Source organism: Morus notabilis, unplaced genomic scaffold, assembly GCF_000414095.1.
Source record: "Morus notabilis unplaced genomic scaffold, ASM41409v2 Scaffold904, whole genome shotgun sequence".
Taxonomy (NCBI): domain Eukaryota; kingdom Viridiplantae; phylum Streptophyta; class Magnoliopsida; order Rosales; family Moraceae; genus Morus; species Morus notabilis.
Genome location: NW_010366790.1, coordinates 42,216 through 62,436, shown reverse-complemented (window position 1 = coordinate 62,436; position 20,221 = coordinate 42,216). Strand labels below are relative to the sequence as shown.

The 20,221-nt window shown below is 34.1% G+C and overlaps 4 protein-coding genes across 6 annotated transcripts; 2 read left to right on the top strand and 2 right to left on the bottom strand.

Moving 5' to 3' along the window:
• Nucleotides 1-1,853: 1,853 nt before the first annotated feature.
• LOC21385394 (pentatricopeptide repeat-containing protein At5g25630) lies at nt 1,854-9,334 on the top strand. Its single transcript, XM_010111163.2, is given in 5 exon segments — nt 1,854-1,955; nt 6,999-7,913; nt 8,413-8,603; nt 8,605-8,733; nt 8,735-9,334. Coding segments are annotated over 5 exon segments (1,881 nt in total). The 5' UTR covers nt 1,854-1,859; the 3' UTR covers nt 9,285-9,334.
• On the bottom strand, nt 3,295-5,794 carry LOC21412590. Of its 2 annotated transcripts, none has more exons than XM_024174174.1 (3): nt 5,582-5,794; nt 4,072-4,430; nt 3,295-3,990 (listed from the first exon to the last, which is right to left on the bottom strand). In XM_024174174.1, exons 2-3 carry the CDS (start codon nt 4,426-4,428, stop codon nt 3,439-3,441), a joined length of 909 nt encoding a protein of 302 aa, XP_024029942.1. In that variant the 5' UTR covers nt 4,429-4,430; nt 5,582-5,794; the 3' UTR covers nt 3,295-3,438. The 2 variants fall into 2 exon arrangements, with proteins under 2 accessions (XP_024029942.1, XP_024029941.1); XM_024174173.1 differs by having other exon boundaries at nt 5,587-5,794.
• Nucleotides 9,335-9,606: 272 nt separating the features above from the next.
• LOC21385392 (rhomboid-like protein 11, chloroplastic) lies at nt 9,607-12,641 on the bottom strand. 2 transcript variants are annotated; one of them, XM_010111161.2, is made up of 7 exons: nt 12,293-12,641; nt 11,508-11,632; nt 11,173-11,258; nt 10,956-10,996; nt 10,699-10,865; nt 10,558-10,620; nt 9,607-10,030 (listed from the first exon to the last, which is right to left on the bottom strand). In XM_010111161.2, the coding sequence occupies exons 1-7, from the start codon at nt 12,549-12,551 to the stop codon at nt 9,833-9,835; spliced, it is 939 nt and encodes a 312-aa protein (XP_010109463.1). In that variant the 5' UTR covers nt 12,552-12,641; the 3' UTR covers nt 9,607-9,832. The 2 variants fall into 2 exon arrangements, with proteins under 2 accessions (XP_010109463.1, XP_024029943.1); XM_024174175.1 differs by lacking the exon at nt 9,607-10,030 and adding an exon at nt 10,225-10,237 and having other exon boundaries at nt 10,528-10,620.
• Nucleotides 12,642-14,398: 1,757 nt separating this feature from the next.
• LOC21385391 (signal peptide peptidase) lies at nt 14,399-19,770 on the top strand. The gene is made up of 12 exons (XM_010111160.2): nt 14,399-14,632; nt 14,837-14,963; nt 15,586-15,701; nt 15,791-15,942; nt 16,043-16,128; nt 16,715-16,842; nt 17,061-17,111; nt 17,483-17,569; nt 17,691-17,760; nt 18,450-18,586; nt 18,851-18,928; nt 19,367-19,770. The coding sequence occupies exons 2-12, from the start codon at nt 14,924-14,926 to the stop codon at nt 19,439-19,441; spliced, it is 1,020 nt and encodes a 339-aa protein (XP_010109462.1). The 5' UTR covers nt 14,399-14,632; nt 14,837-14,923; the 3' UTR covers nt 19,442-19,770.
• The last annotated feature ends 451 nt before the right edge of the window (nt 19,771-20,221 follow it).

Sequence of the window (20,221 nt, the reverse complement as noted above, 5' to 3'; positions counted from 1 at the left end):
GTGGGGAAGACGTTTTGTTCTCTGTGTATTGAGAAAGAAAACAAGAAGGAAAATCCGTTTTCTCCGGCTTCAGAAATCCGCGGAATTCTCTCTTTTCCCACGAGAAACTTGTTTTCAGGTGCCAGGAAGGAGTGGATTTTGAAGAACTGAAGGGGAGGAGGAGAAGTAAAAGGAGCTCAAGGAGGAAAATGAAAAACAGCAGGGTTGGTAGGGGTACAATCGTCTTTTTAGGAATTGCGGGGAGTCTGTCTCTTGCTCTTGTTATTGCACGAAAAAGAAAAAGAAACTCGTGTCTCGTTATGAAATTCCCATAAAGACCAAGTACTATACAAAATATCACTCATACGATCGGCCTCGTCGAACTAGGGAGAGTAGGGATGTTTGACGGTGGCGCATCATCAGTCCTTGGTGTTGGTACCCTTTTTTTGACACTTTTGTTTTCGTAGAATAATGGTGTCGAGATCTCTATCGTGTCATGTTATGTGAGTTATAACTCGTATGATGTATTAATAACAAATGTATAGTCTCTTTAATGTACAATCTGCAAAAGTTGTTGTTTTTTTATTATTATTATTATTTTTATTATAGTGTTGTTGTACGTGACCAATTTACCAATAGAGTTTTTTTATCGATTTTTTGAAGTGACGTTAAAAGAGTACGGTTGAGAACTTGATTATTAGCGCGTCTTTGCATTTTCCCATCAAAGAATTAAGCGCACATTTTTTCTACCCTTTTTGTGTTTCATTATATTGTGCTCTGTTGAATCGATTTGTTGCTGAGGGTCAATTGTTCTTATATATCGAGATTGGTCTCATTTATTTTACTGATTTGAATTTTTAATTTTAAATATTTACAGTTAAAAGCCCTTAAAAAATATTACATTTAATTTATTTTGTAACAGTTAAAAATTTTAAAAAAATGTCACATCTCAATTCAAATTAAAAAATTAAATCTGTTAAAAAATATAAATATTTTTTATGATTTAGTTATATAATAATGCGTGTCATATTATATAGATATTTTGCAACTTATTTCAGTGGCAAGGGAGACTTTTAAGATCTTCTTTTTATTCCAAAAAAAAATGTATTAAACTGATATTACCGTTCCTTTTTTTTTTTTTTTTTTTTGAGAATTACGGTTTGTTCATTATTCTCTAATGAATTAGGGCACTATAGTATCATTTTCTATCCCAATACTACAATCATATGATTGTCCCGTATATAGGACCAACTCTGAATCCTAGTCCTAGTGAAGCCAAAAACAAAATAATAATAAAAAAATCCACCTAGGCTTTTTTTTCCTTTTTTTTGCTAAACAAAAAATCCACCCAGTTGTTTAGCTAGATTTATTTTTTTTTCCTTTTTTTTTATTATTATTATTTTGTTTTTTTGCATTCTTTACTATGAGACTCAAAAAACTTCATCGGTAGAATTTTTATTTTTAGTTGTTAGATTAATATTTTAACAGTTAAATTTATAGTAAAAATAATTATGTGTTATATAATAAATTTTTAATATAAATTTATACAAATTTAACAGTTGTTAAATTAATTCAAGAGTTAAAAAGATAAAATTTTACCGATAGATTTTTTTTTATTCCACCGTAGAGGTTGTCAATTTTTCATTCACGACAAATTTGAAAGTATCCTAAAATATATATTACTATTTCTTAAAAATTTTCAGAGCCCCTCACTTTCTCCCTCTTATCTTCTGTCCCTAGTCCTTCCGCTCCTTCCTGCTGCTGGATATATTTGGTAATATATCTTTCCAATTGCCATCCATTATAACTACAAAGGTATGTAGAAATAGAAGAATCCCTCTCTCTCTCTCTCTTTGACTGGAAAGAGTAAAGAGTGTAAAATGAAAGGAAGAGAGGTTACGGGAGAATTACGCAGAGAAAAGGCACTCTCAAGACCCACCCCAAAACGTCAAGAAACGACACCAATTGTGAAAAAGGTAATGTACTTGTCGTACAACATGCACTTATGGTCAGAGTGTTTTACGTTAAAGTACCGTACTGAAATTATATGGTTTTTTTTTTTTTTTAAGTTTTATTTACTTCGGAGTTGTTCTTTTAGAATGTAACTTAAGTGTAATTTTTGAGTTGAATTTGAGTTATAATTTGAGTTGAAGTTGTAACTTGAATAAAGTTGAGTAAAATTAAATAAAGTTGAAACTTGGCCTGTTTAGTTCGTTGATTCGAGTTTTTAATTCGAGTTGAGATGTGACTTTATGTGAGAGCTTTTTACTGTAGCAAAAAAGTTAGATGTGATTGTTTGTGAGAGCTTTTTACTGTAGCAAAACTCAAATTCTAAACTCGAATCAGCGAAATGAACGGGGCCAAAGAACGTAAATTTAAATAAAATTGAAACTCGAGTTGTCTTTTTTTGAATTTTTTGGACAAAAGAACATACCCTTCGTATTTTGTGTTTTATTGGCAGCAACAAAACCCCCTTTTTTTCAGGGCAAAAAATAAAAACGCCCTTTTTAAGGTAAGATGGCTTTTGGTATTTAGGCGGGTTAGGCAGGGGACTTGGTAAAAAAATGTTTTACCAATTCAATAGTTGTTGGCTCATATTTGCGTAATTGCGTAATGAAGTATTTTGTTGGTGAACTACTTGGGGCTGGTGAATTTGGTTATACAATTCACAGATCATTTCGAATGCTTTTTCTTTTCTTTTTGGAAAATTCTAAGTGGAAATGAGTAGAGAAATTGCAGATAAAGGGAAAATGTGCTGTGCTTTTGGTAGGTAACATTTTGGAAGAACGCAAAAATTGCGTTTTTTTATTTTTTATTTTTTTTTAATTTAAGGAATCATATAATATGTGTAGATCGAATCATAATGTTTTGTTTTCATGGTATGGTTAAGTTCGATGTTCCAACTTCCAATCTTGTCTCCAGTTATCTTCAAAGTAGGATGAGATCATAAGACCTTGCATATTGAGTTTTTATCCGCTTGGTGACAGGATAGGATATTATTGATATTTGGATAGGAAAAGACTTCATTTAATTGTGGTTAATTCTATCCTGTGTTGAGTGTTGTACTTTTAGGATAGGAATACAATTGAATATCACTTCTAACTTTAATAACTGTAAATGTTTTAACAAAATAAAAATAGTAATGCTAAATTGATAAATATGTAAACAAAAAATGTGAAATCTGATGGTTCAGATGGGAATCTTCTCTTGACTTTAAAAAAATGATTAGTTAAAATCTTTAAAAATATCTATTAAAAATCCAATTCATGCAAATTTGCATATATAAAATTGATAGTGGAACTATATTATCCGCATTATCTTAATGGTTCACCACAAAGTATAATATAGACCGAATGACAAATATAAAGTCTAATATCATAATTGTGCAAAACTAATAGCCAAAGTTGTTCATAAAGTATGAGAACCAACAACTTCATAACACACAAAAGTTAGTAGGTTTCATTTCTTAGATATTCGCAAGAGTGATCTTACCCAATCCAACTTCTTTGAATCATCCAAAGCTTTAAAGACACTAACATTCCATGGTTCTTGAGCAATGAGCTTCAATGCCTTGATTTGATCATCAATAGGAATATCCAACTTTGTAAGACCATTCCATATGAAATTATATTGATCATCATCTTTCTTTTGTATGGCATCCTCTAAGCCATGAACTATCATTTTCACCTGTGTATTTGATTTATCCATCATTTTGACAAGAGATTCAGCAAGTTTCTCCAAGCCATCACTTCTATTGTCATATGATCTTCTCCTCTTTCGACGTGACGATTGAATCGAGTTAGTACTTGATGTTTGGTTGTCTGTAGATGGAACACATTCTTCTTCTACTTCAAGATCATTAGTGTGGGTCTCATTTCGTTCAATGTCGTCAACCGTATTAGCAAGCGTCTCAATACCCCTTCCAGTTGCATGGTCAATTCCAAAGATGTTCTGAAGTTTGTCGTAAAATGGAAAAGGCTTTCCTCTCCAACCCCGTGCCTCTTTATGGTGCTGCAAAAAGAATGAATAAGTTGAAAATTGAAATATAACACATATTATTTATGCAATAGCAAAAAGTTTATAGTATCGAACCTGCACATATGTTTCCCATACTTCATCACTGTCAACCTCCACACAGTTATGCACATCATTCCATCTAAACTCACTCTTGCTAACCATATCAAAAACTATACTATAATTTTTTCTCCAAACTTTCATTTTGGAGTCTATATGAGGCGTAGATTTTAATCCGCATGTAGGAAAAGTATCAGTCAAAGCCTTCTCTATGATAAGGTTTGTGCCAGGTTTGAAACTTCCATTTTCACAACGATGTCCTCGTGCAACTAAATCTTTGAGGATGCCTACCAATGCTTCTTCTTCCTGTTTTGTCCATGTACGCCTAGCCCCTTTTTTTCCTTGCTCAATCTGATTGTTACCTCTAAATGCCATTCCTACACAAATCAATCAAAACACAATCTCACCCAATCTGCCAAAAGGCCAACAGTTTTGTGTGTTCAAATCCTCCTATGAGCCTTATTCAGTACATAACAATCTTTTACATATTTCCAAAGAGCATTTAAACACAAATTGTTAATTAAACAAAAAGAAAGCAATCCAAATACAAAACTAAACAAGAACATAAGTATGAAAAATACACAGAGAAGTCTAGCACTTTGGCTTGAACGTCCCAATTATGCCACAATGAGTTGGGAATGAGTGCATCACTTCGCATACATAGAAACCAATGAGTGTATTTTTTCACATAGATAGAAATGCAGACAATGTTCAAGTAAACTCAAAGAAAGAAAATATATTTGGAATGATCCTCTGCTAATTCAAGAAAGGATAAGTGTTGTATTTTTTAATTTTTATTTATCAGAGTAGCAATAGTTTGATAAATACTTTCTAAGTTCAAAGATAAGTTAACAAGTAAATAATTGAAACTTTTATGTGCAGCCACTACTTCGTGTTAGTTGAGGAGAAACAGTAGGAAGTGATTCAACTAACTTGGTGGAGCTAAAAATAGAAGCCATCATCATCTTCAAAACTCTCTTACATCAAAATCCACCATGCCTATGAGTTTACTAAGTTGACTATCCTATAGAGTATATACCATTTTCATTGAATGATTGGCTATCCATTAATTTGAAAAGAAAGAGAAGATTATTAGTAATCAGTAAAGTGAAATTAACAAAATGATCTTTTTAATTTTGACTCGATCACTTGGTCACGCAGTATAAAAAGTAGTCGCACTGACTCGTTTTGAAGTCATTTTGCAAATTAAAATTTAGAAAAAGTAACTTCTTATTAAGTCATTTTTACTAAGAGATAACACAAAAATCGTCCAAGCAATAAGAAATCATGCAACAAACGCAGTAGCAGACCTAATTTTGTAACTATAAACAGAAATTAAGGAAAAAAGAGAGAGAGAGAGAGAGAGAAATTTTCTAATGGTACACTTTAGAATCTCAATAAACCACCATAATTTGAACACAGGATATTCAAAATTTAAAGCTCGGAATGAAGAAAGACAAATAATGTCAATAATGATTTAAACAAAAGTCTTCAAAATATGAATTCAAAATTTCTGGGAGATACTCACATTACCTGATTATTAACACAAGCTAGCCCTAGAACCCGGAAGACGAGCCCTCTTTGAGCATCACGGATTTGCGCAGAACGAAAGAAAAATTGTGAACCTGAGAAGAAGAAAAATATAGTGAGCGAATAGAAGCTAAAATGTGAAAATATGAGAAGAATTTGATCAAATTGTCCGAAAAATAGAAGAGAGATTAATCCCTAACGAAGCAGAAGAAGAAATTGGGAGATCAACTTGCCCACGGAATTGGGAGGGACGAGGGACTCCGTAATCCCGTGCTTCTTTTGTGGGAAACTCGAATCCTCCTCTCAGAGGATTGGGTCCCGGGCCGGATAAGACTGGGCCGGATAAGACTTATCCAGTACACTCCAGTTTGAGGATGACTGGGATTACACATTTTTATCTCACGTTTGAAGAAAACCGGTTAGTAGGGGTTACCCGTTTCCCATTCACGACCACAAATCTATCTAGTTCATTATCTTTATCTTTTTTTCCCTTTTTTTTTTTCTTTTTTTGTTATGATTTGCAATGCATTACATTTTAAACCTATTTGTTATTGTTTTTCTCTCACAAAATTTAAATTTCTATTTAAATTTTTATGTTTAAACTTATGAATCAAACAAGTCTTTGGGTCTTCTTTTCTTTTTTGTTTTAATATATTTTCATTTTTGATAGAGGCTATAGGTCTTCAAATCTAATACGTATTCTTCTTAGATATAAGCTAATTCTTTTTTGCATATATTTTTCACTTATTACTTAATTTTGGATTATTATTTATTTTTTAAAAAAATCTTTTATTTTAATCAAACGTGAAACTAAATCTAAAAATTCGTTTTTTGAGGGGAAAAATTTTGGTTTATTATTTTCATAAATTATATAAATTACAACGTTCTCTCCAATCCTATGAGTTACTAACATGGGATAGTATCAGTTCAAAATCCTTTCCAATACACTCCAGTCCAGTCCTTGAAATTATCCTATCCAATTGAATCCTGTTGTCCTAGACAATTGGACCAAATATAGGATAAAAATCTTTCTCAAAAAAAAAAATATATATATATATATATATGGGATAAATATCCATTATCCCAGTCTAGTGTTATAATCCTGTGCACCAAAAAGCCGTTATATAACCTCACTTTCTTCCTCTTATCATTTTGGTTTTGAAGAAAAAATTATTGGAGAACTAATCATACTTAACATGCAAATAGCATATTTTAAAGTAATTTTCTTAGGACGTAGGTTTAAGTATCATATTGACATGTTTTTGAAACTAATTATTTGGTTCTTTGCTGCTATGTTGCATGCCATTATGATTATTTATCAAGGACTAAATAGTTTTTTTTTTTTTTTTTTTTTTTTTTTTTTTTTTTTTTTTTTTTTTTTTAAATATCACCTTATAAGTCTTTTTGCATAACAGGGAAGTTATCCAAATGACAAAAATCAATTGCGTCCAATTCCAAAGTCTTCAGATTCCCAGACTGATCAGCCCCACTGCAGTTTCTGCACAACAAAAGGAAGTTGCAGAGTTGTGCAATCAAGAACAAAACTAATGAAAATTCTTATTCAAAGGGGGAAACCCCAGGAAGCTCAATCCATCTATGATGGATTGATTGAAGGAGGTCACAAACCATCACTTGTGTCCTACACAACCCTCCTTGCTGCTTTGACAGCTCAGAAGCAGTTCCAATCGATCCCCGAGATCGTATCACGGGTGGAAGAAAGCATAATGCAACCTGATGTAGTGTTCTTTCATGCTGTTATAAATGCTTTATGTGAAGCTGGGAACATAGAGGAAGCCTTGAAAACTTTTGGGAAGATTAAGGAGAGCAGACTCAAACCCGCTACTAGAACATACAACACTCTGATCAAAGGGTGCGGGATTGCTGGTAGACCTGAAGAATCGCGGAAAATCTTGGAGATGATGTCACTTGAGGAAAATGTGGAACCCGATATTAGGACTTACAATATACTTGTCAAGGCATGGTGCAGGGTGAAGAACATTGAGGAGGCTTGGAATGTGATGCATAAGATGGTAGCTTCTGGAATGAAACCTGATGCTGTTACTTATAATACGATGGCGACGGTATATGCTCAGATGGGTGAGACTGATCGCGCCGAGGGCATGATCTTGGAAATGCAGGATAATGGTGTGCAGCCTGATGAGAGAACTTGTGGTACAATCATAAGTGGGTATTGTAAAGAAGGGAAGCTGAAGGAGGGCTTGAGGTTTGTGTATAGGATGAAGGGTCTTGGGCTGTGTCCTAATCTCGTCGTGTTTAACTCGCTGATTAAGGGTTTCGCCAAAGGTATGGACAGAGATGGCGTCGACAAGGTGAATCATGAGTGCAGAGTTGTCTCCGTTTTGTTTCCCTAGTGATGTTTTTATTGAAGTAATTTTATCACTTAAAAAAAATTGCAATACACAAAAACCATAGTCAAACGCTAGAGTTGATTCTTTCTTTCTACTAGCAAGTTTTTGGTGCTAGTTAGTAAAACTATTTCCTAATTATATGTGAGGGAAAATACAAGTGTGGGTGATTAGTTTTTTTGAAAAAAAAAATACAGATTATTTAGTCAAATAGTGTTTGATTTATAGGCACCCAACCTTTGAGTTAATAGGCACAACTTAATAATCTTCCTTCTTTTTTTTTTTAAGAAGAAGAAGAAGAAGCTAATTCTACATGACAGAAGAAATTTTCAACATTAGTATGTGTAGTTGTTTGAGCAGGCTTTTAGGAGTAAAACCCTGTTTAGCTGATTGCTTAAATGTTTCTGTTATACCTTCTGATAATAGACTTAAAGTTGACATTACAGTGAGTGTTAATCTGCAGGTGATGCATTTGATGGAAGAATTTGGAGTCAAACCAGATGTCATCTCGTATAGCACCATCATGAATGCATGGAGCACAGCAGGATTCATGCAGAAGTGCAAGCAAATCTTTGATGACATGGTGAAGGCCGGCGTAAAACCCGACTCCCATGCACATAGCATTCTTGCTAAAGGCTATGTGCGTCACAAGAGCCTTGACGCAGATGATTAACTCGGGAGTCCGACCAAATGTTGTATTTTTCACAACCATCATCAGCGGATGGTGCAGTTTGGGTCGTATGGATAATGTAGCCGGTGTTTTCGATGAGATGTGTGAATTTGGTGTCTCCAAATCTGAAGACATTTGAGACTCTAATATGGGGATTTGGGGAAGCGAAGCAGCCATGGAGAGCGGAAGAGATGCTCCAAGTTATGGAACGGTTCAAGATTAAACCGAAGAATTCTACTTTCTCTCTCGTTGCGGATGCTTGGCGCGCTATTGGATTGACAAAAGAAGCGAATAGGATGCTGGCTGTTGTGAACAAGAAAAGGAAGAGCCATAAAATGGAAACAGAAAAAAATCCATTGAAGAGCTTAGAAAAGGGTCACCAAAAGAACTCTTCGAGTGCCTCCTACTCTAATCTCTCGCAGATACCAACTGCATTTACTAATACTGAAAAAGGGTCATCTTCAATAACTAAAAGAAGCCTAACGGTGATGAGAGAGGGAGTTTCTTCCTTGGAAGGCTCAATCTTTGGTACAAAATCATTTTTTCTTCCTTTTACTTGTAAATTTGGGAAAAGCTTGCAAATTATATGCCGAAAGCAAACACAAGGGCAGCTTGCCATATATGGTAAGTTTGCACCTTCATCTACGGTTGTATTATTGAACTGAAGGAAACACAGAATCTGCTTTTCAGAAGCAATATGCAATGAAGTCGCCGAATAAGAAATTCATAATTCAAATGCTCAAGATAAGGAAAAGAGCTTTTCCGTTTAACATCTTTTAAGCTTGCAGATTATGTGAATCCTGGCTAATGTACCTGATCATGGAGCTACCAACATTCACTTCATTAGTTCATTAATACAATTCTTGAAAATAAGCATTTGTTTAGTACATTGTTAAAATGCTAATGTTGGTTTATCTTATAATAGCTTAAATTTGTAGGAGAAATAATTTATAGGGAAATCTAGTGACTCCACTCAATAGAGGGGCTATAAATTTTAAAAAAGTTAGAATTCTATCAACGTGACTGTTTTATATCAATGCATTTTCAGCGCTCACCTCAGTTGTGGCAGATTCACCAAAGGCCTTCTTCTGCCTTTTTCCACAATCCATTTACTATGGGAACAATTTTAGTACAAGATCAGAAGCAGAAAGAACTATTGAGGAATATGCATTTTCAAGATAAAGAATACTTTGATATACAAAAAAATATCTTTCTATTTTCTGTCCGATTTCCTATGCAACTTTGATACTTCTTGATCTGGAGGTTCCGAAGGAACTTTACTGATAAGCCATACCAGAAACACGCCAACCAGAGCACCAGAGAGATGGGCAATGTGGTTGATGCTTTGCAACGCAGAGGATCCGCGGAAGCCACTGGATAACGCAGTGGAAGCTTGGGCTGCTTCCATAACCTATCATGTCCATATAAGAGCCGTTGAGAATTTTAGTCCAAGCAGATGCGGTTATTAGATATCTATATATACACTCTCTCATAGATGCCCCCAACCACATGCATATTAAGTTAAATATCCATATACACCTTTCCGTCTCATAGATGCCCCCAACCACATGCAAATCAAGACGTATATTCCTTTATGTTCTCCACCACCAGAACTGCTCTGAAACTTTCAAATGTTTCAGACCCAGAAAAATTTGCATGTCAAACTGGATAATCTGAGACACTAAAGCAAATCTGGAAATTTACTCGCCAAATTACAGTAGACTCTAATGCAGGGTAAGTGTCATGAAGTTAAAAAATATGTTACTAGCTGCTTATTTCAAGAGCCAATCACGGCAGTTTGAATGATTAAGACCTTATGCTCCATTAAAGTTATTAAAAATTCAGTAGTTTAATTATGGGTTTAGTATAACAACATCAACAAAAAGTTCGTTATTAGCTCCAACGCACCTAAGTTGAATGTCAAAAAGAATATCTCACCCTTTCTACAACAAATTGGCCCAATATAAACACTTCAAGGATCTTCCTCCAGTCCCAGGACATCTACATAAAAAACAAAAAAGTACATTAATAACTTTCGCATGTAAGGAGATTTACTTGCAGCATCCACATTTGGGATACCTTTACAAAGACACTAATTGTAAATAAACCAAAAACAGCCCCCGAGGCTCCAATCGAAACTGCATTTCGCGGTAGAATCAGCCATGAAACAAGGTTTGCTCCAACTCCTGTAAGAATATAAGAAAGCCACAACCCGAAGTTTCCTTCCTCTTCTTCAACAAGTTTTCCTGTTAGCGGAAGAAAGTTCCATCAATTTAATGCCTGCTCTTGTAAATAATAAACCTTCAATACTTGCAAAAGAAGAATGAGATCCTCACCAAAAATGTATAAGAAGAAAAGGTTGCTAGAAAGATGTCTCCTGAAAATGATGCACAGATTTAACAAAATATATATATATATATATATATAGTTTTAGAAATTAAATTGTAGATAAAAAAAGTTAAAAGCCTAAAGTTGTAGAAATTAAATTGGTCTGAATAGCCGTTACAAAGAAGTATAGTTTTATCATATGACTGGTATGCTGCCCGGTCTTACCAATCAGCATGGCAGAAAGTCGCAGTCAGAAACTGGTACCACTCAGGATAACCGTGGTACAGGTATAGATCTTTTATTGCACGAACCTAAAGGAAAGCATAGAAATTCTTGTGTCAGCTTGACTGCCACTGCTATATAATATAGTACAATACAATACAAGAAGAGTAGTGATGGTGAGTGTATCCCATACAAATGTTCCTTTCACAAATGTCTTTCCCATTAAGCACAAGAAAATCAACATCAAATGGTCTTGGATGCCGTGCTTCCCTCTTTATCTAACTTTCAATGTAACACAAATACACCAACCAATAAAAGCAGAAGGCATAAATCACTACCTGAAACACATGATCAGCTGCATATATTCCTAGATTGAGAAGTATAATCCAGAAAATTCCAGTCACTTGCTTATGCGGTTTTCGGCGTTCTTCTGGCTTCCCAAGTTCCAGCTGTGACATTATATCTAACATACACGCATAACGTAACAGAGTTGCATATATCAGTCTCCTACAGAATACTAATTGTAAAAAGAACAAGTAGCAAAATGAAGAAAACCCAATATTTTATTTATCTAACATACACGCATAACGTAACAGAGTTGCATATATCAGTCTCCTACAGAATACTAATTGTAAAAAGAACAAGTAGCAAAATGAAGAAAACCCAATATTTTATTTATCTAACATACACGCATAACGTAACAGAGTTGCATATATCAGTCTCCTACAGAATACTAATTGTAAAAAGAACAAGTAGCAAAATGAAGAAAACCCAATATTTTATTTTTACATGAAACCCACTCACATCTTTCTCAATTTTTTTGAACATGATACACATACATGTGCGTGCGTGCGTGCGTGCGTGTGTGTGTGTGTCTCTCGATGACGATATTCGGCCACCTAAATTTATTCGAACAAAATCCAAAATATACTGATGATAGTTCTCCAGTTAAAACTGTACTAAATTCAGTAATAATCCACGGCTAAAACGTATTAAAAGTAACCAACTTCTTTTTTTCTTTGCGCACGCCAACTGCTTGTAGAAAGTCCTGATAGACTGTAAGACTCTAGAGCGACTAAACAACAAAACCCATTTGAAAGGCATGGCGTGAGAGATTGTTCACCGGAATCGCTCATCTTGCAAAGCGTGCGAGGACGAGCGGCGGCGAAGAGAGGACGAAAAGGGAGGTCGAGAATGGCGGTGCGTCTGTGGGAAAGTGAGCAGCGACCGAAAGAGATTGTTGAAGACTTTGAGAAGGCGAACTTGAAGTTGTGATTGGGAAGGTGAGAGAGATAAGCCATGAAGATGGGTTTTTTCCATGGAGAATGGGGAGATTTTCTCAGAGTTTTGAGCTGCTGAAACTGAAAATGAGACTCCGCCATTATTTCTTTTCCTGTAAGTTGAGCAAGCAAAATGGCCGGGAAGGAGTGGGGCTTCTGGAAAAGGGACTTTCTATCGCTTCTCTACTTATAGCGCCAGTTTTTTAGTGTTGTATGGTTAAAATCTCATCAATTTAAATAATATGTAGAACTCACACGTGTAGTTGATGAATTAGAATATTAAAATTATTTTTTATTTATATATATTTTTTGTAAAAAAAAAATATTGAAATAAATCATGATTCAAATCATGGTTCATGAATTAAAATTATGTGATTAGAATCATTTTTAATTTACGTGTAATTTTTTTGAGAGAAAATACTGTAATAAACTATGAACCATAATAATTTTAAAGTTAAAAAATAAAAAATTAATGATAATTTATTTTTTTTAGTCCTATTTCTTTAAAAAAAAGCCTTAAAATCTTCATTATTGTGACATGACTTTTTTTTATAGAACCTCCGTACTCATAACACTAATTTTTTATTGTTATATCATATCAAATTAAAAAAAATACATATCACATAGATTTTATATGAATTTAATCATTAAAAGTGAGAGTGTAAGCATTTTATTTTTTCCTTGGTCCTGTAAAGAAACTCCCTATCATGACTTTGAAAAAATATTTGCATCCAATAAAACTTATTGGAAATTTAAGATATTTTATATCAATTATTGAATCAAATGGTTTATCTTTACTAAAATAATATATTATTATTTAAACAAAAATAAGATAATAGAGTCTACATGTCAAATAATAAATATAAAAATGAGAAAGAGAGTGAAAAAAATGTGATGCTAACATTTATCTAAAGAATTATGTGAAATTTTATTTTTCTTTAATTACAAAAATTGTTCCTGAATTATACCATTTATAACACTTTACTCCATAACCTTTAAAATGTAACGTCTTTTCTCCCTAAACAATGAAATGCTAACAAAAAGTCTCATCTATTAGGTTTTTAACTGAAATTGACATTTAATTTATTATTTGAAGGTATTTCGGTAATTTTATGATTTAAATTTAATTTGAATTTAAACTAATTTAAATATTAAAAAAAGCTTCATAAATTTTTTTTATTTCCACCAAAAAAAAGATTTATAAAATTTTCAACTTATATTCAATCAATTATGGATGTATCATAATTAAAATTTAAATTTAAATTAATTTTAAATTTATATTAAATTTTAAACTATAGAACTACTAAAATACCTCAAAATAATAAAATAAATGTCAAATTCTATTAGAAAAACTAACGGATGAGTTTTTTATTAATATTTTATTATTCAGAAGAAACAAATATTATTTTTTAAAAATTAAAAGATAAAGTGTTATGAGAGATACCGTTTGAGGGGAGTTTTTATAATTAGTCTATAACATGTTTTTAGAGTGAAAAGACATATTGAACCCCTTTTTTATTCCAAAAGAGGCCTCTAAAGTGCTGGAAGGTAATTTTATACAAATACAAAATACCTATTTCTGTTTGATGTTATTATAAAATACTAATGTAATAAATTAAAAATTACAGGGTAGTAAAATATAATTTTAAAGATATTTTTCATTTTCATTCCTCAAAGTACATCTTGGCACAATCTAATTGGCTGATATACCTCATTAGACGTGGCTCCCTCGAAAGCTATCATTTCTGGCGTCAACTTTCTGACTGGCGCCTTATATTGCATACAAAGGAAATTTACCAAACGACGCCAAATATAATTACGACGTAACAGCTCGTATTCTAATTTCCCCACGACAGACCAACCATAATCAACCACGTGTCACTATGAGTGTCTTACTGGTCCGTCCTTCAAACAACTGTCACAGAAAACCATTCCTCATTGGCGGGTGAGAAAGCTTACATAACGGGGCTGTTCGGTGGTCACAACTGTGTTAAGTAACCTTTGCTCATTAACCCAACCATGGCTTCCCTCTGGTAAAACCCTAAATCTGCAATCTGCAAATTATCAAAAAATCCCGTATCCCTTTTCTCTCCCCTCTCTCTCACTCTCACTCTCTCTCTCTCGGCTCGGCGTTTCCCCTCCGATCTGCGACGGAGAGAAACCATTTGATCCTCCACGGACTGGTATGGCTAACTCGTTTCTTCGATGCAATTTTATGATTCATATGAATTTTGTGTATGTATTTATATCTGTGTCTGTGTATAAATATGTGTTTATTTATATGTGTATTTGTAGAGCATTTTTTCATGACAGAATTTTGATTGAAATTTCTCGTGTGATCTGTGGAATTTTGGATTTTGACGCGGTTTGATTTATTTCTTTGATAGGGCTTTTGATTGCTGAGGAGGCGAATTTGGTCAAAGTTTTCAGCTTTTACTTTCTGAAGGTGTTTTCTCGAATAATTATATACAACGATGAAGAACTCTGAGCGTATAGCAAATTTTGCTTTAGCAGGTTCGCCATTTTATGCTATTCCCGGATTTCGCTAAATTTTGATTGAATGTTTTTCGATTTTGGGGCTGAGGGTTTTCTGTTCTTCTTCTTCTTCTTGCTCTTCCTTCAATTATTACTGTGCCATTGGGCCCGTGAAATGGGAGGGAAAAACTTGTAAAACATTACATTTGACTTTGTTGTTGTCCAAATGATTCACATTGCTTTCTGACGTTGGAATCTTTGCATAAATCTTCAACATGGAGATAAATCCTATTAAGATTAAATGTCCTTTATTATTGAAATGGGATTTCACGCGCAAAGTTGTTTTTGAAGAGATAGAATCAGCTTCAATTCTGTATTCTTTTGGTTGCCTTTTTTCTGTTGGAGTGCATTGGTGATGTGAAATGTTGTAAATGTTTTTTGCTGAATAAATCGTATGTTCACCCTCCATTTCTGGGAAGGCATGAAACTGTTGGAAAGGATTATCTTTTAAAAGAAATTTGTTTCTCTGGAGGTCCTTGTAGAAGAAGTTCAATGGAATGATTAGTCAGAAATGAAAAGAAAAATTTATGTTGTTAATCCTTGCTGGTATAGGGGTGCTGACTCGTATCAATAACTCATTGGGCGTTGTCTTTTGCTGCAGGTTTAACATTAGCACCGCTTGTTATGAAGGTAGATCCTAATTTAAATGTTGTCTTGACTGCATGCCTCACTGTTTATGTGGGTTGCTACCGATCGGTGAAGCCAACTCCACCTTCAGTAAGTACAGCATCCATGTTTCGCGAGCACATCCATTGTTTTCTTCATGACCAATATCAAGTCTTATTGATGGATGTTTACTTATGCAGGAGACAATGTCAAATGAGCATGCCATGCGCTTCCCATTTGTTGGAAGTGCGATGCTTCTATCACTGTTTTTACTATTTAAGTTCTTATCCAAAGACTTGGTTAACGCTGTGTTGACATGCTACTTCTTTGTTCTTGGAATCGTTGCTCTATCGTAAGTTCTATTTTCGAAGCTCAATAATTGTTGGAAATATAGTTACTTATTTGCTTGATGATGTTGTTATATCATTAACTCTCCCTTTTGCTTTGTACAGGGCAACATTGTTACCTGCTATCAAACGTTTTTTACCAACGCATTGGAATGATGATGCTATTATATGGCGTTTCCCATATTTCTGTTGTATGTGACCTTATTTCCAGTCAATGTTTCATTTTTTATTACATTGACTGCATCTTGATGGACTGGACTTCTAGAAACATCTAGATCTTATTTTTCCGAAGTGCTAATGTTTTGGTTTCCATGATTTAAAAAAGCAATATAGCTTTTCTTTATTACAATATCCTTTCTGTAACTCTGTTTCTGGCTTCTGTCTCTCTTTTATAGAAAAATATATCTTAGTCTATGAATAAGATCACTTTTAATGTACCAAAGTTGTATTTACTATCTTAAGGCTGTTGTGAGCTGAAATGATAGTGATGATAGTTTGACACTAAGTGTCATAAGATATTTTGAGATATTGCATTCCCTGGGAAGATGATAGTTTCGGGTTTCATGCTCCTAACTAATACAAATTATTATTTTCTCCCAGGATAAGTTTCATCAACCTCTTTTACTAGACATTGTAGAATTTGCTGTTTGAATGGAGTGTGTGATATGAGTCTTCTACAACAGTTTAGCTTTATGGCACAAGGTTTATTTGATCTAGTTGACATTATCTTGTTGGCATCATGCAGAATGATATTTTCCTTACACCTTTCTTACACAGCTTTGGAGATCGAGTTTACAAGATCTCAGATTGTTGCTGCCATTCCTGGAACCTTTTTCTGTGCATGGTATGCTTCACAGAAGCACTGGCTTGCTAATAATATATTAGGCCTGGCCTTTTGCATTCAGGTTTGGCGCCATTCATTTAAAATCATTCTCGTCTTCTTATTATTAGTTTTCCTCGATGGTTATCTATGTGTCTAGTCTCATTATTTAGAAATTGCTCGTCTTGATATTCCTACATTGTGATCTTAACCTTGTGAAAATATGCTTCATTTTGTTGTGCACAGAACTATAAAGGTATTCTTGCTTACGTGCGTCATTTTTTTTTTTTTTGTTATTTGCAGGGAATTGAAATGCTTTCTCTTGGGTCTTTCAAAACTGGTGCTATCCTCTTGGTAAGAAGTTGAACTCTTCAAGTGTGAATGTATTTTACTAGCATTGTTGTATCTAGTGTATTTTTTATGTTTGTCCCAGCTAGCATGGTGCTGTGCCTTTGCTGCAGAAGATAGCACTTTTGTATTAATTCCAGCTTCTATATTTATCATCCCACTCCGGCGCTTTCTGCCTCAAACTTTAGTGTTTTATGATGTTTTGCGTGCTATTTCAAAATATACTCCTAAATTTTCGTATTTTTTTTTTATATTTAATTATTTACCTTTACGCTTTTCATTTTTTGGTTGGCTAGTCCTCTACTATTTGAAGCAAGTGTACATATCTTCTTGTTTCTGACCTTTTTATTTCACACTTCTCCATCTAATCTTTGCAGGCTGGACTCTTTGTGTATGATATTTTCTGGGTATTCTTCACTCCTGTCATGGTTAGTGTTGCAAAATCGTTTGATGCTCCTATAAAGGTTTGTATTCCAGCTTAGTCTATACTTCTTTTTATAACGTATAGCTTATCTGGACAATAAGAATATATCTGCTTTGGGAATTCATTACAACTTTTTTGGAAACCGCAATTGTTGTTTGCAGCTTTTGTTTCCCACAGCAGATTCTGCACGACCATTTTCTATGCTTGGACTTGGGGACATTGTTATTCCTGGTAAGTTTTAAAGTTTCATTGATATTATTTACTGCACGAGGAATAGGATACTATTCTTCTTATATAACCCATAGCAAGAATAAGAAGACATACAGTACAAGGAGCCATTGTTTGCCTCCCAAGGTGTAGTATTAGATGAATAGTTGAATACAATCCCCTTGAGCTCCCTCGCATCTGTCTGTTGGGCTTGAATAGTTTTGCTTTTAGTTGCTCCCGTGTATGGTTTGTTTATGGTAAGAGATGAGCTGTAATTTTGGTTATGACCAAAATAACCTGGGTGGACCAGTGGTTGGCGTGTTTCTCTCCAATCCTGAAATCTTTATTTTATCTTTGTCCTCTATTTCAGAAGAGAATCCCCTGAAATTATGGAAAAGATTGGTAAATTGTTAGGTAATATTCTAGTGAAATGGTATCAGCTGAACCAAATTGTTTTGATGCAAACATGGAGCTTCAGGTTTTATACGACCCTTTATTTAGCCGAGTGGATTATCTTTCGTTGTTTTGTTGGTATCAGGTTTTAGGTTCTGTGCTAAAGTGGTGAATGATTGATTTAAACATTGCAAATGCAAAATTGTTTCGTTTTAATTTAATGATTACCCTATTAGGGCCGACTTGAAAGGAGCATTTATTAGGATTATCTTATTTTGTTAACGTTACTTAAGTAGATTAGGGTGTTATTGTCCCTTCAGGTATTTTTGTCGCCCTGGCTTTGCGATTTGACGTCTCCCGAGGAAGAAAAAGTCAGTATTTCAAGAGTGCATTTTTGGGTTACATTGTTGGTGTGGTTCTTACTATTGTTGTGATGAATTGGTTTCAAGCTGCACAGGTGACTACTGCATGACCCTATTTATGTCTTCTTTTATACCCTTGTGCGTGAGGAATTTTTCACACCACTGTCAAACCTTTTCCCTTTTTTTTTTTTTTTTTACAAGTATGTCACGGTCAAATTCATTCTTGAATTTGAGGCTGGCTTGAAAGAGATTTCTCTTCTTGAATTTATTTTGTTTCGTATTATCATTTAATGCACACCAGCCTGATCCTTTTTGTTTTTTGCGATCCTCATTAATACGGTATCTTGTTTTGTTTTCAGCCTGCACTGTTGTATATTGTGCCAGCTGTTATTGGATTTCTGGCTGTGCACGTTATATGGAATGGTGAAGTCAAACCGGTTTGTCCACATATCCTTTCTTGTTTATGCTCTCTCCCGTGTGATTCATATCTTTGCATAAAACACATTTGAAGCTTTGTTTTATAGAATGACAGTATAATATTTATCCGGTAATTTTACTTGATTGAAAACGTTTTAAGAACACACAAGGTTTTGAAGCGAGACAAAATGGTTTAGTTTGTTAATAGGGGCACCACGGCTAATAAAAAACGGGCCCATGCTGTGGACCCACCTTCTATTAGTCACCACTACTACCCTATGGCATTGTTCTTTCAAGTATGCAAACATATGTTCTATGATCGTACCTGAACACTTTGTGTCCGAAAAAGCTTTACCAGCCAAAAAACGAAAGCTTAAAATGTTGAGCATGTTTGCTGGGAAGTGGCAGTAAAAGCATGATTTGATTACCGTTCTGATATTGGTCTCTGCCATATGCAGTTGTTGGAGTTTGATGAGTCAAAAACAGCATCTCAAGAAGGTGATGATGACAAAACTAGCAAGAAGGTGGAGTAATTTTGGCAAGCCCAGAAACTGAAAACTGAAACTTTCCTGCTAAAAACCGAACCCGCCCCCTTCTTTTTTGGTCCTCCCTCTCTTTCAGGCTTCATAGGCCTTAGAGCTTATCTAGGCTAATTTATGCAACTCCACACTGTTGTAACAGATTTTTCATTGAGGAAGGAAAATAATATTTCATCTTATAACAAGAGAGAGATAGAGAGAGAGTTTAATACGACCATGCTATATTTTATTTCTTTTACTGCTTATTGTGTCACATATTGAAGTCGTAAAATCCTTAATTTATTGAGATAATACTTCAATCACTCAGAAATTTATGTAACACATTTCTTTGACCGATTTTTTTATGTTTGTATGTTCTGTTCTCTTGAGGTCTGAATTTAATTCTTGCACATTTTTATTTTTGTTTTTGTTTTTGATTTTTTTTTGGATGGGAAACATCGACCTTATAATAAATTTTGAAGAGTGATGATAAGGTCAACCAGAAGTTCCCGAAAGGCAACATTATTGGGGAAAAAAAAAACAAAAAAGAAAAACAAATAGCTTACGGTGCCCTTGGAAAGGGTTTTTCATAATCCGTTTGGTTTACACATTTAAATCATTAATATTGATTACCTGTTTAGTCTAGTTTAAATCAATGATGTTGATTTTAAATACACATTTTATGAGAGGACTATTGGCTGGAGTTTTATTTATTCAATTATTTTTAGAGAAAAGTACTATAACGAAATCAGGTTCAAACGCGAAAAACTAACGTCTTCAGCTTTTTCCTTTTCT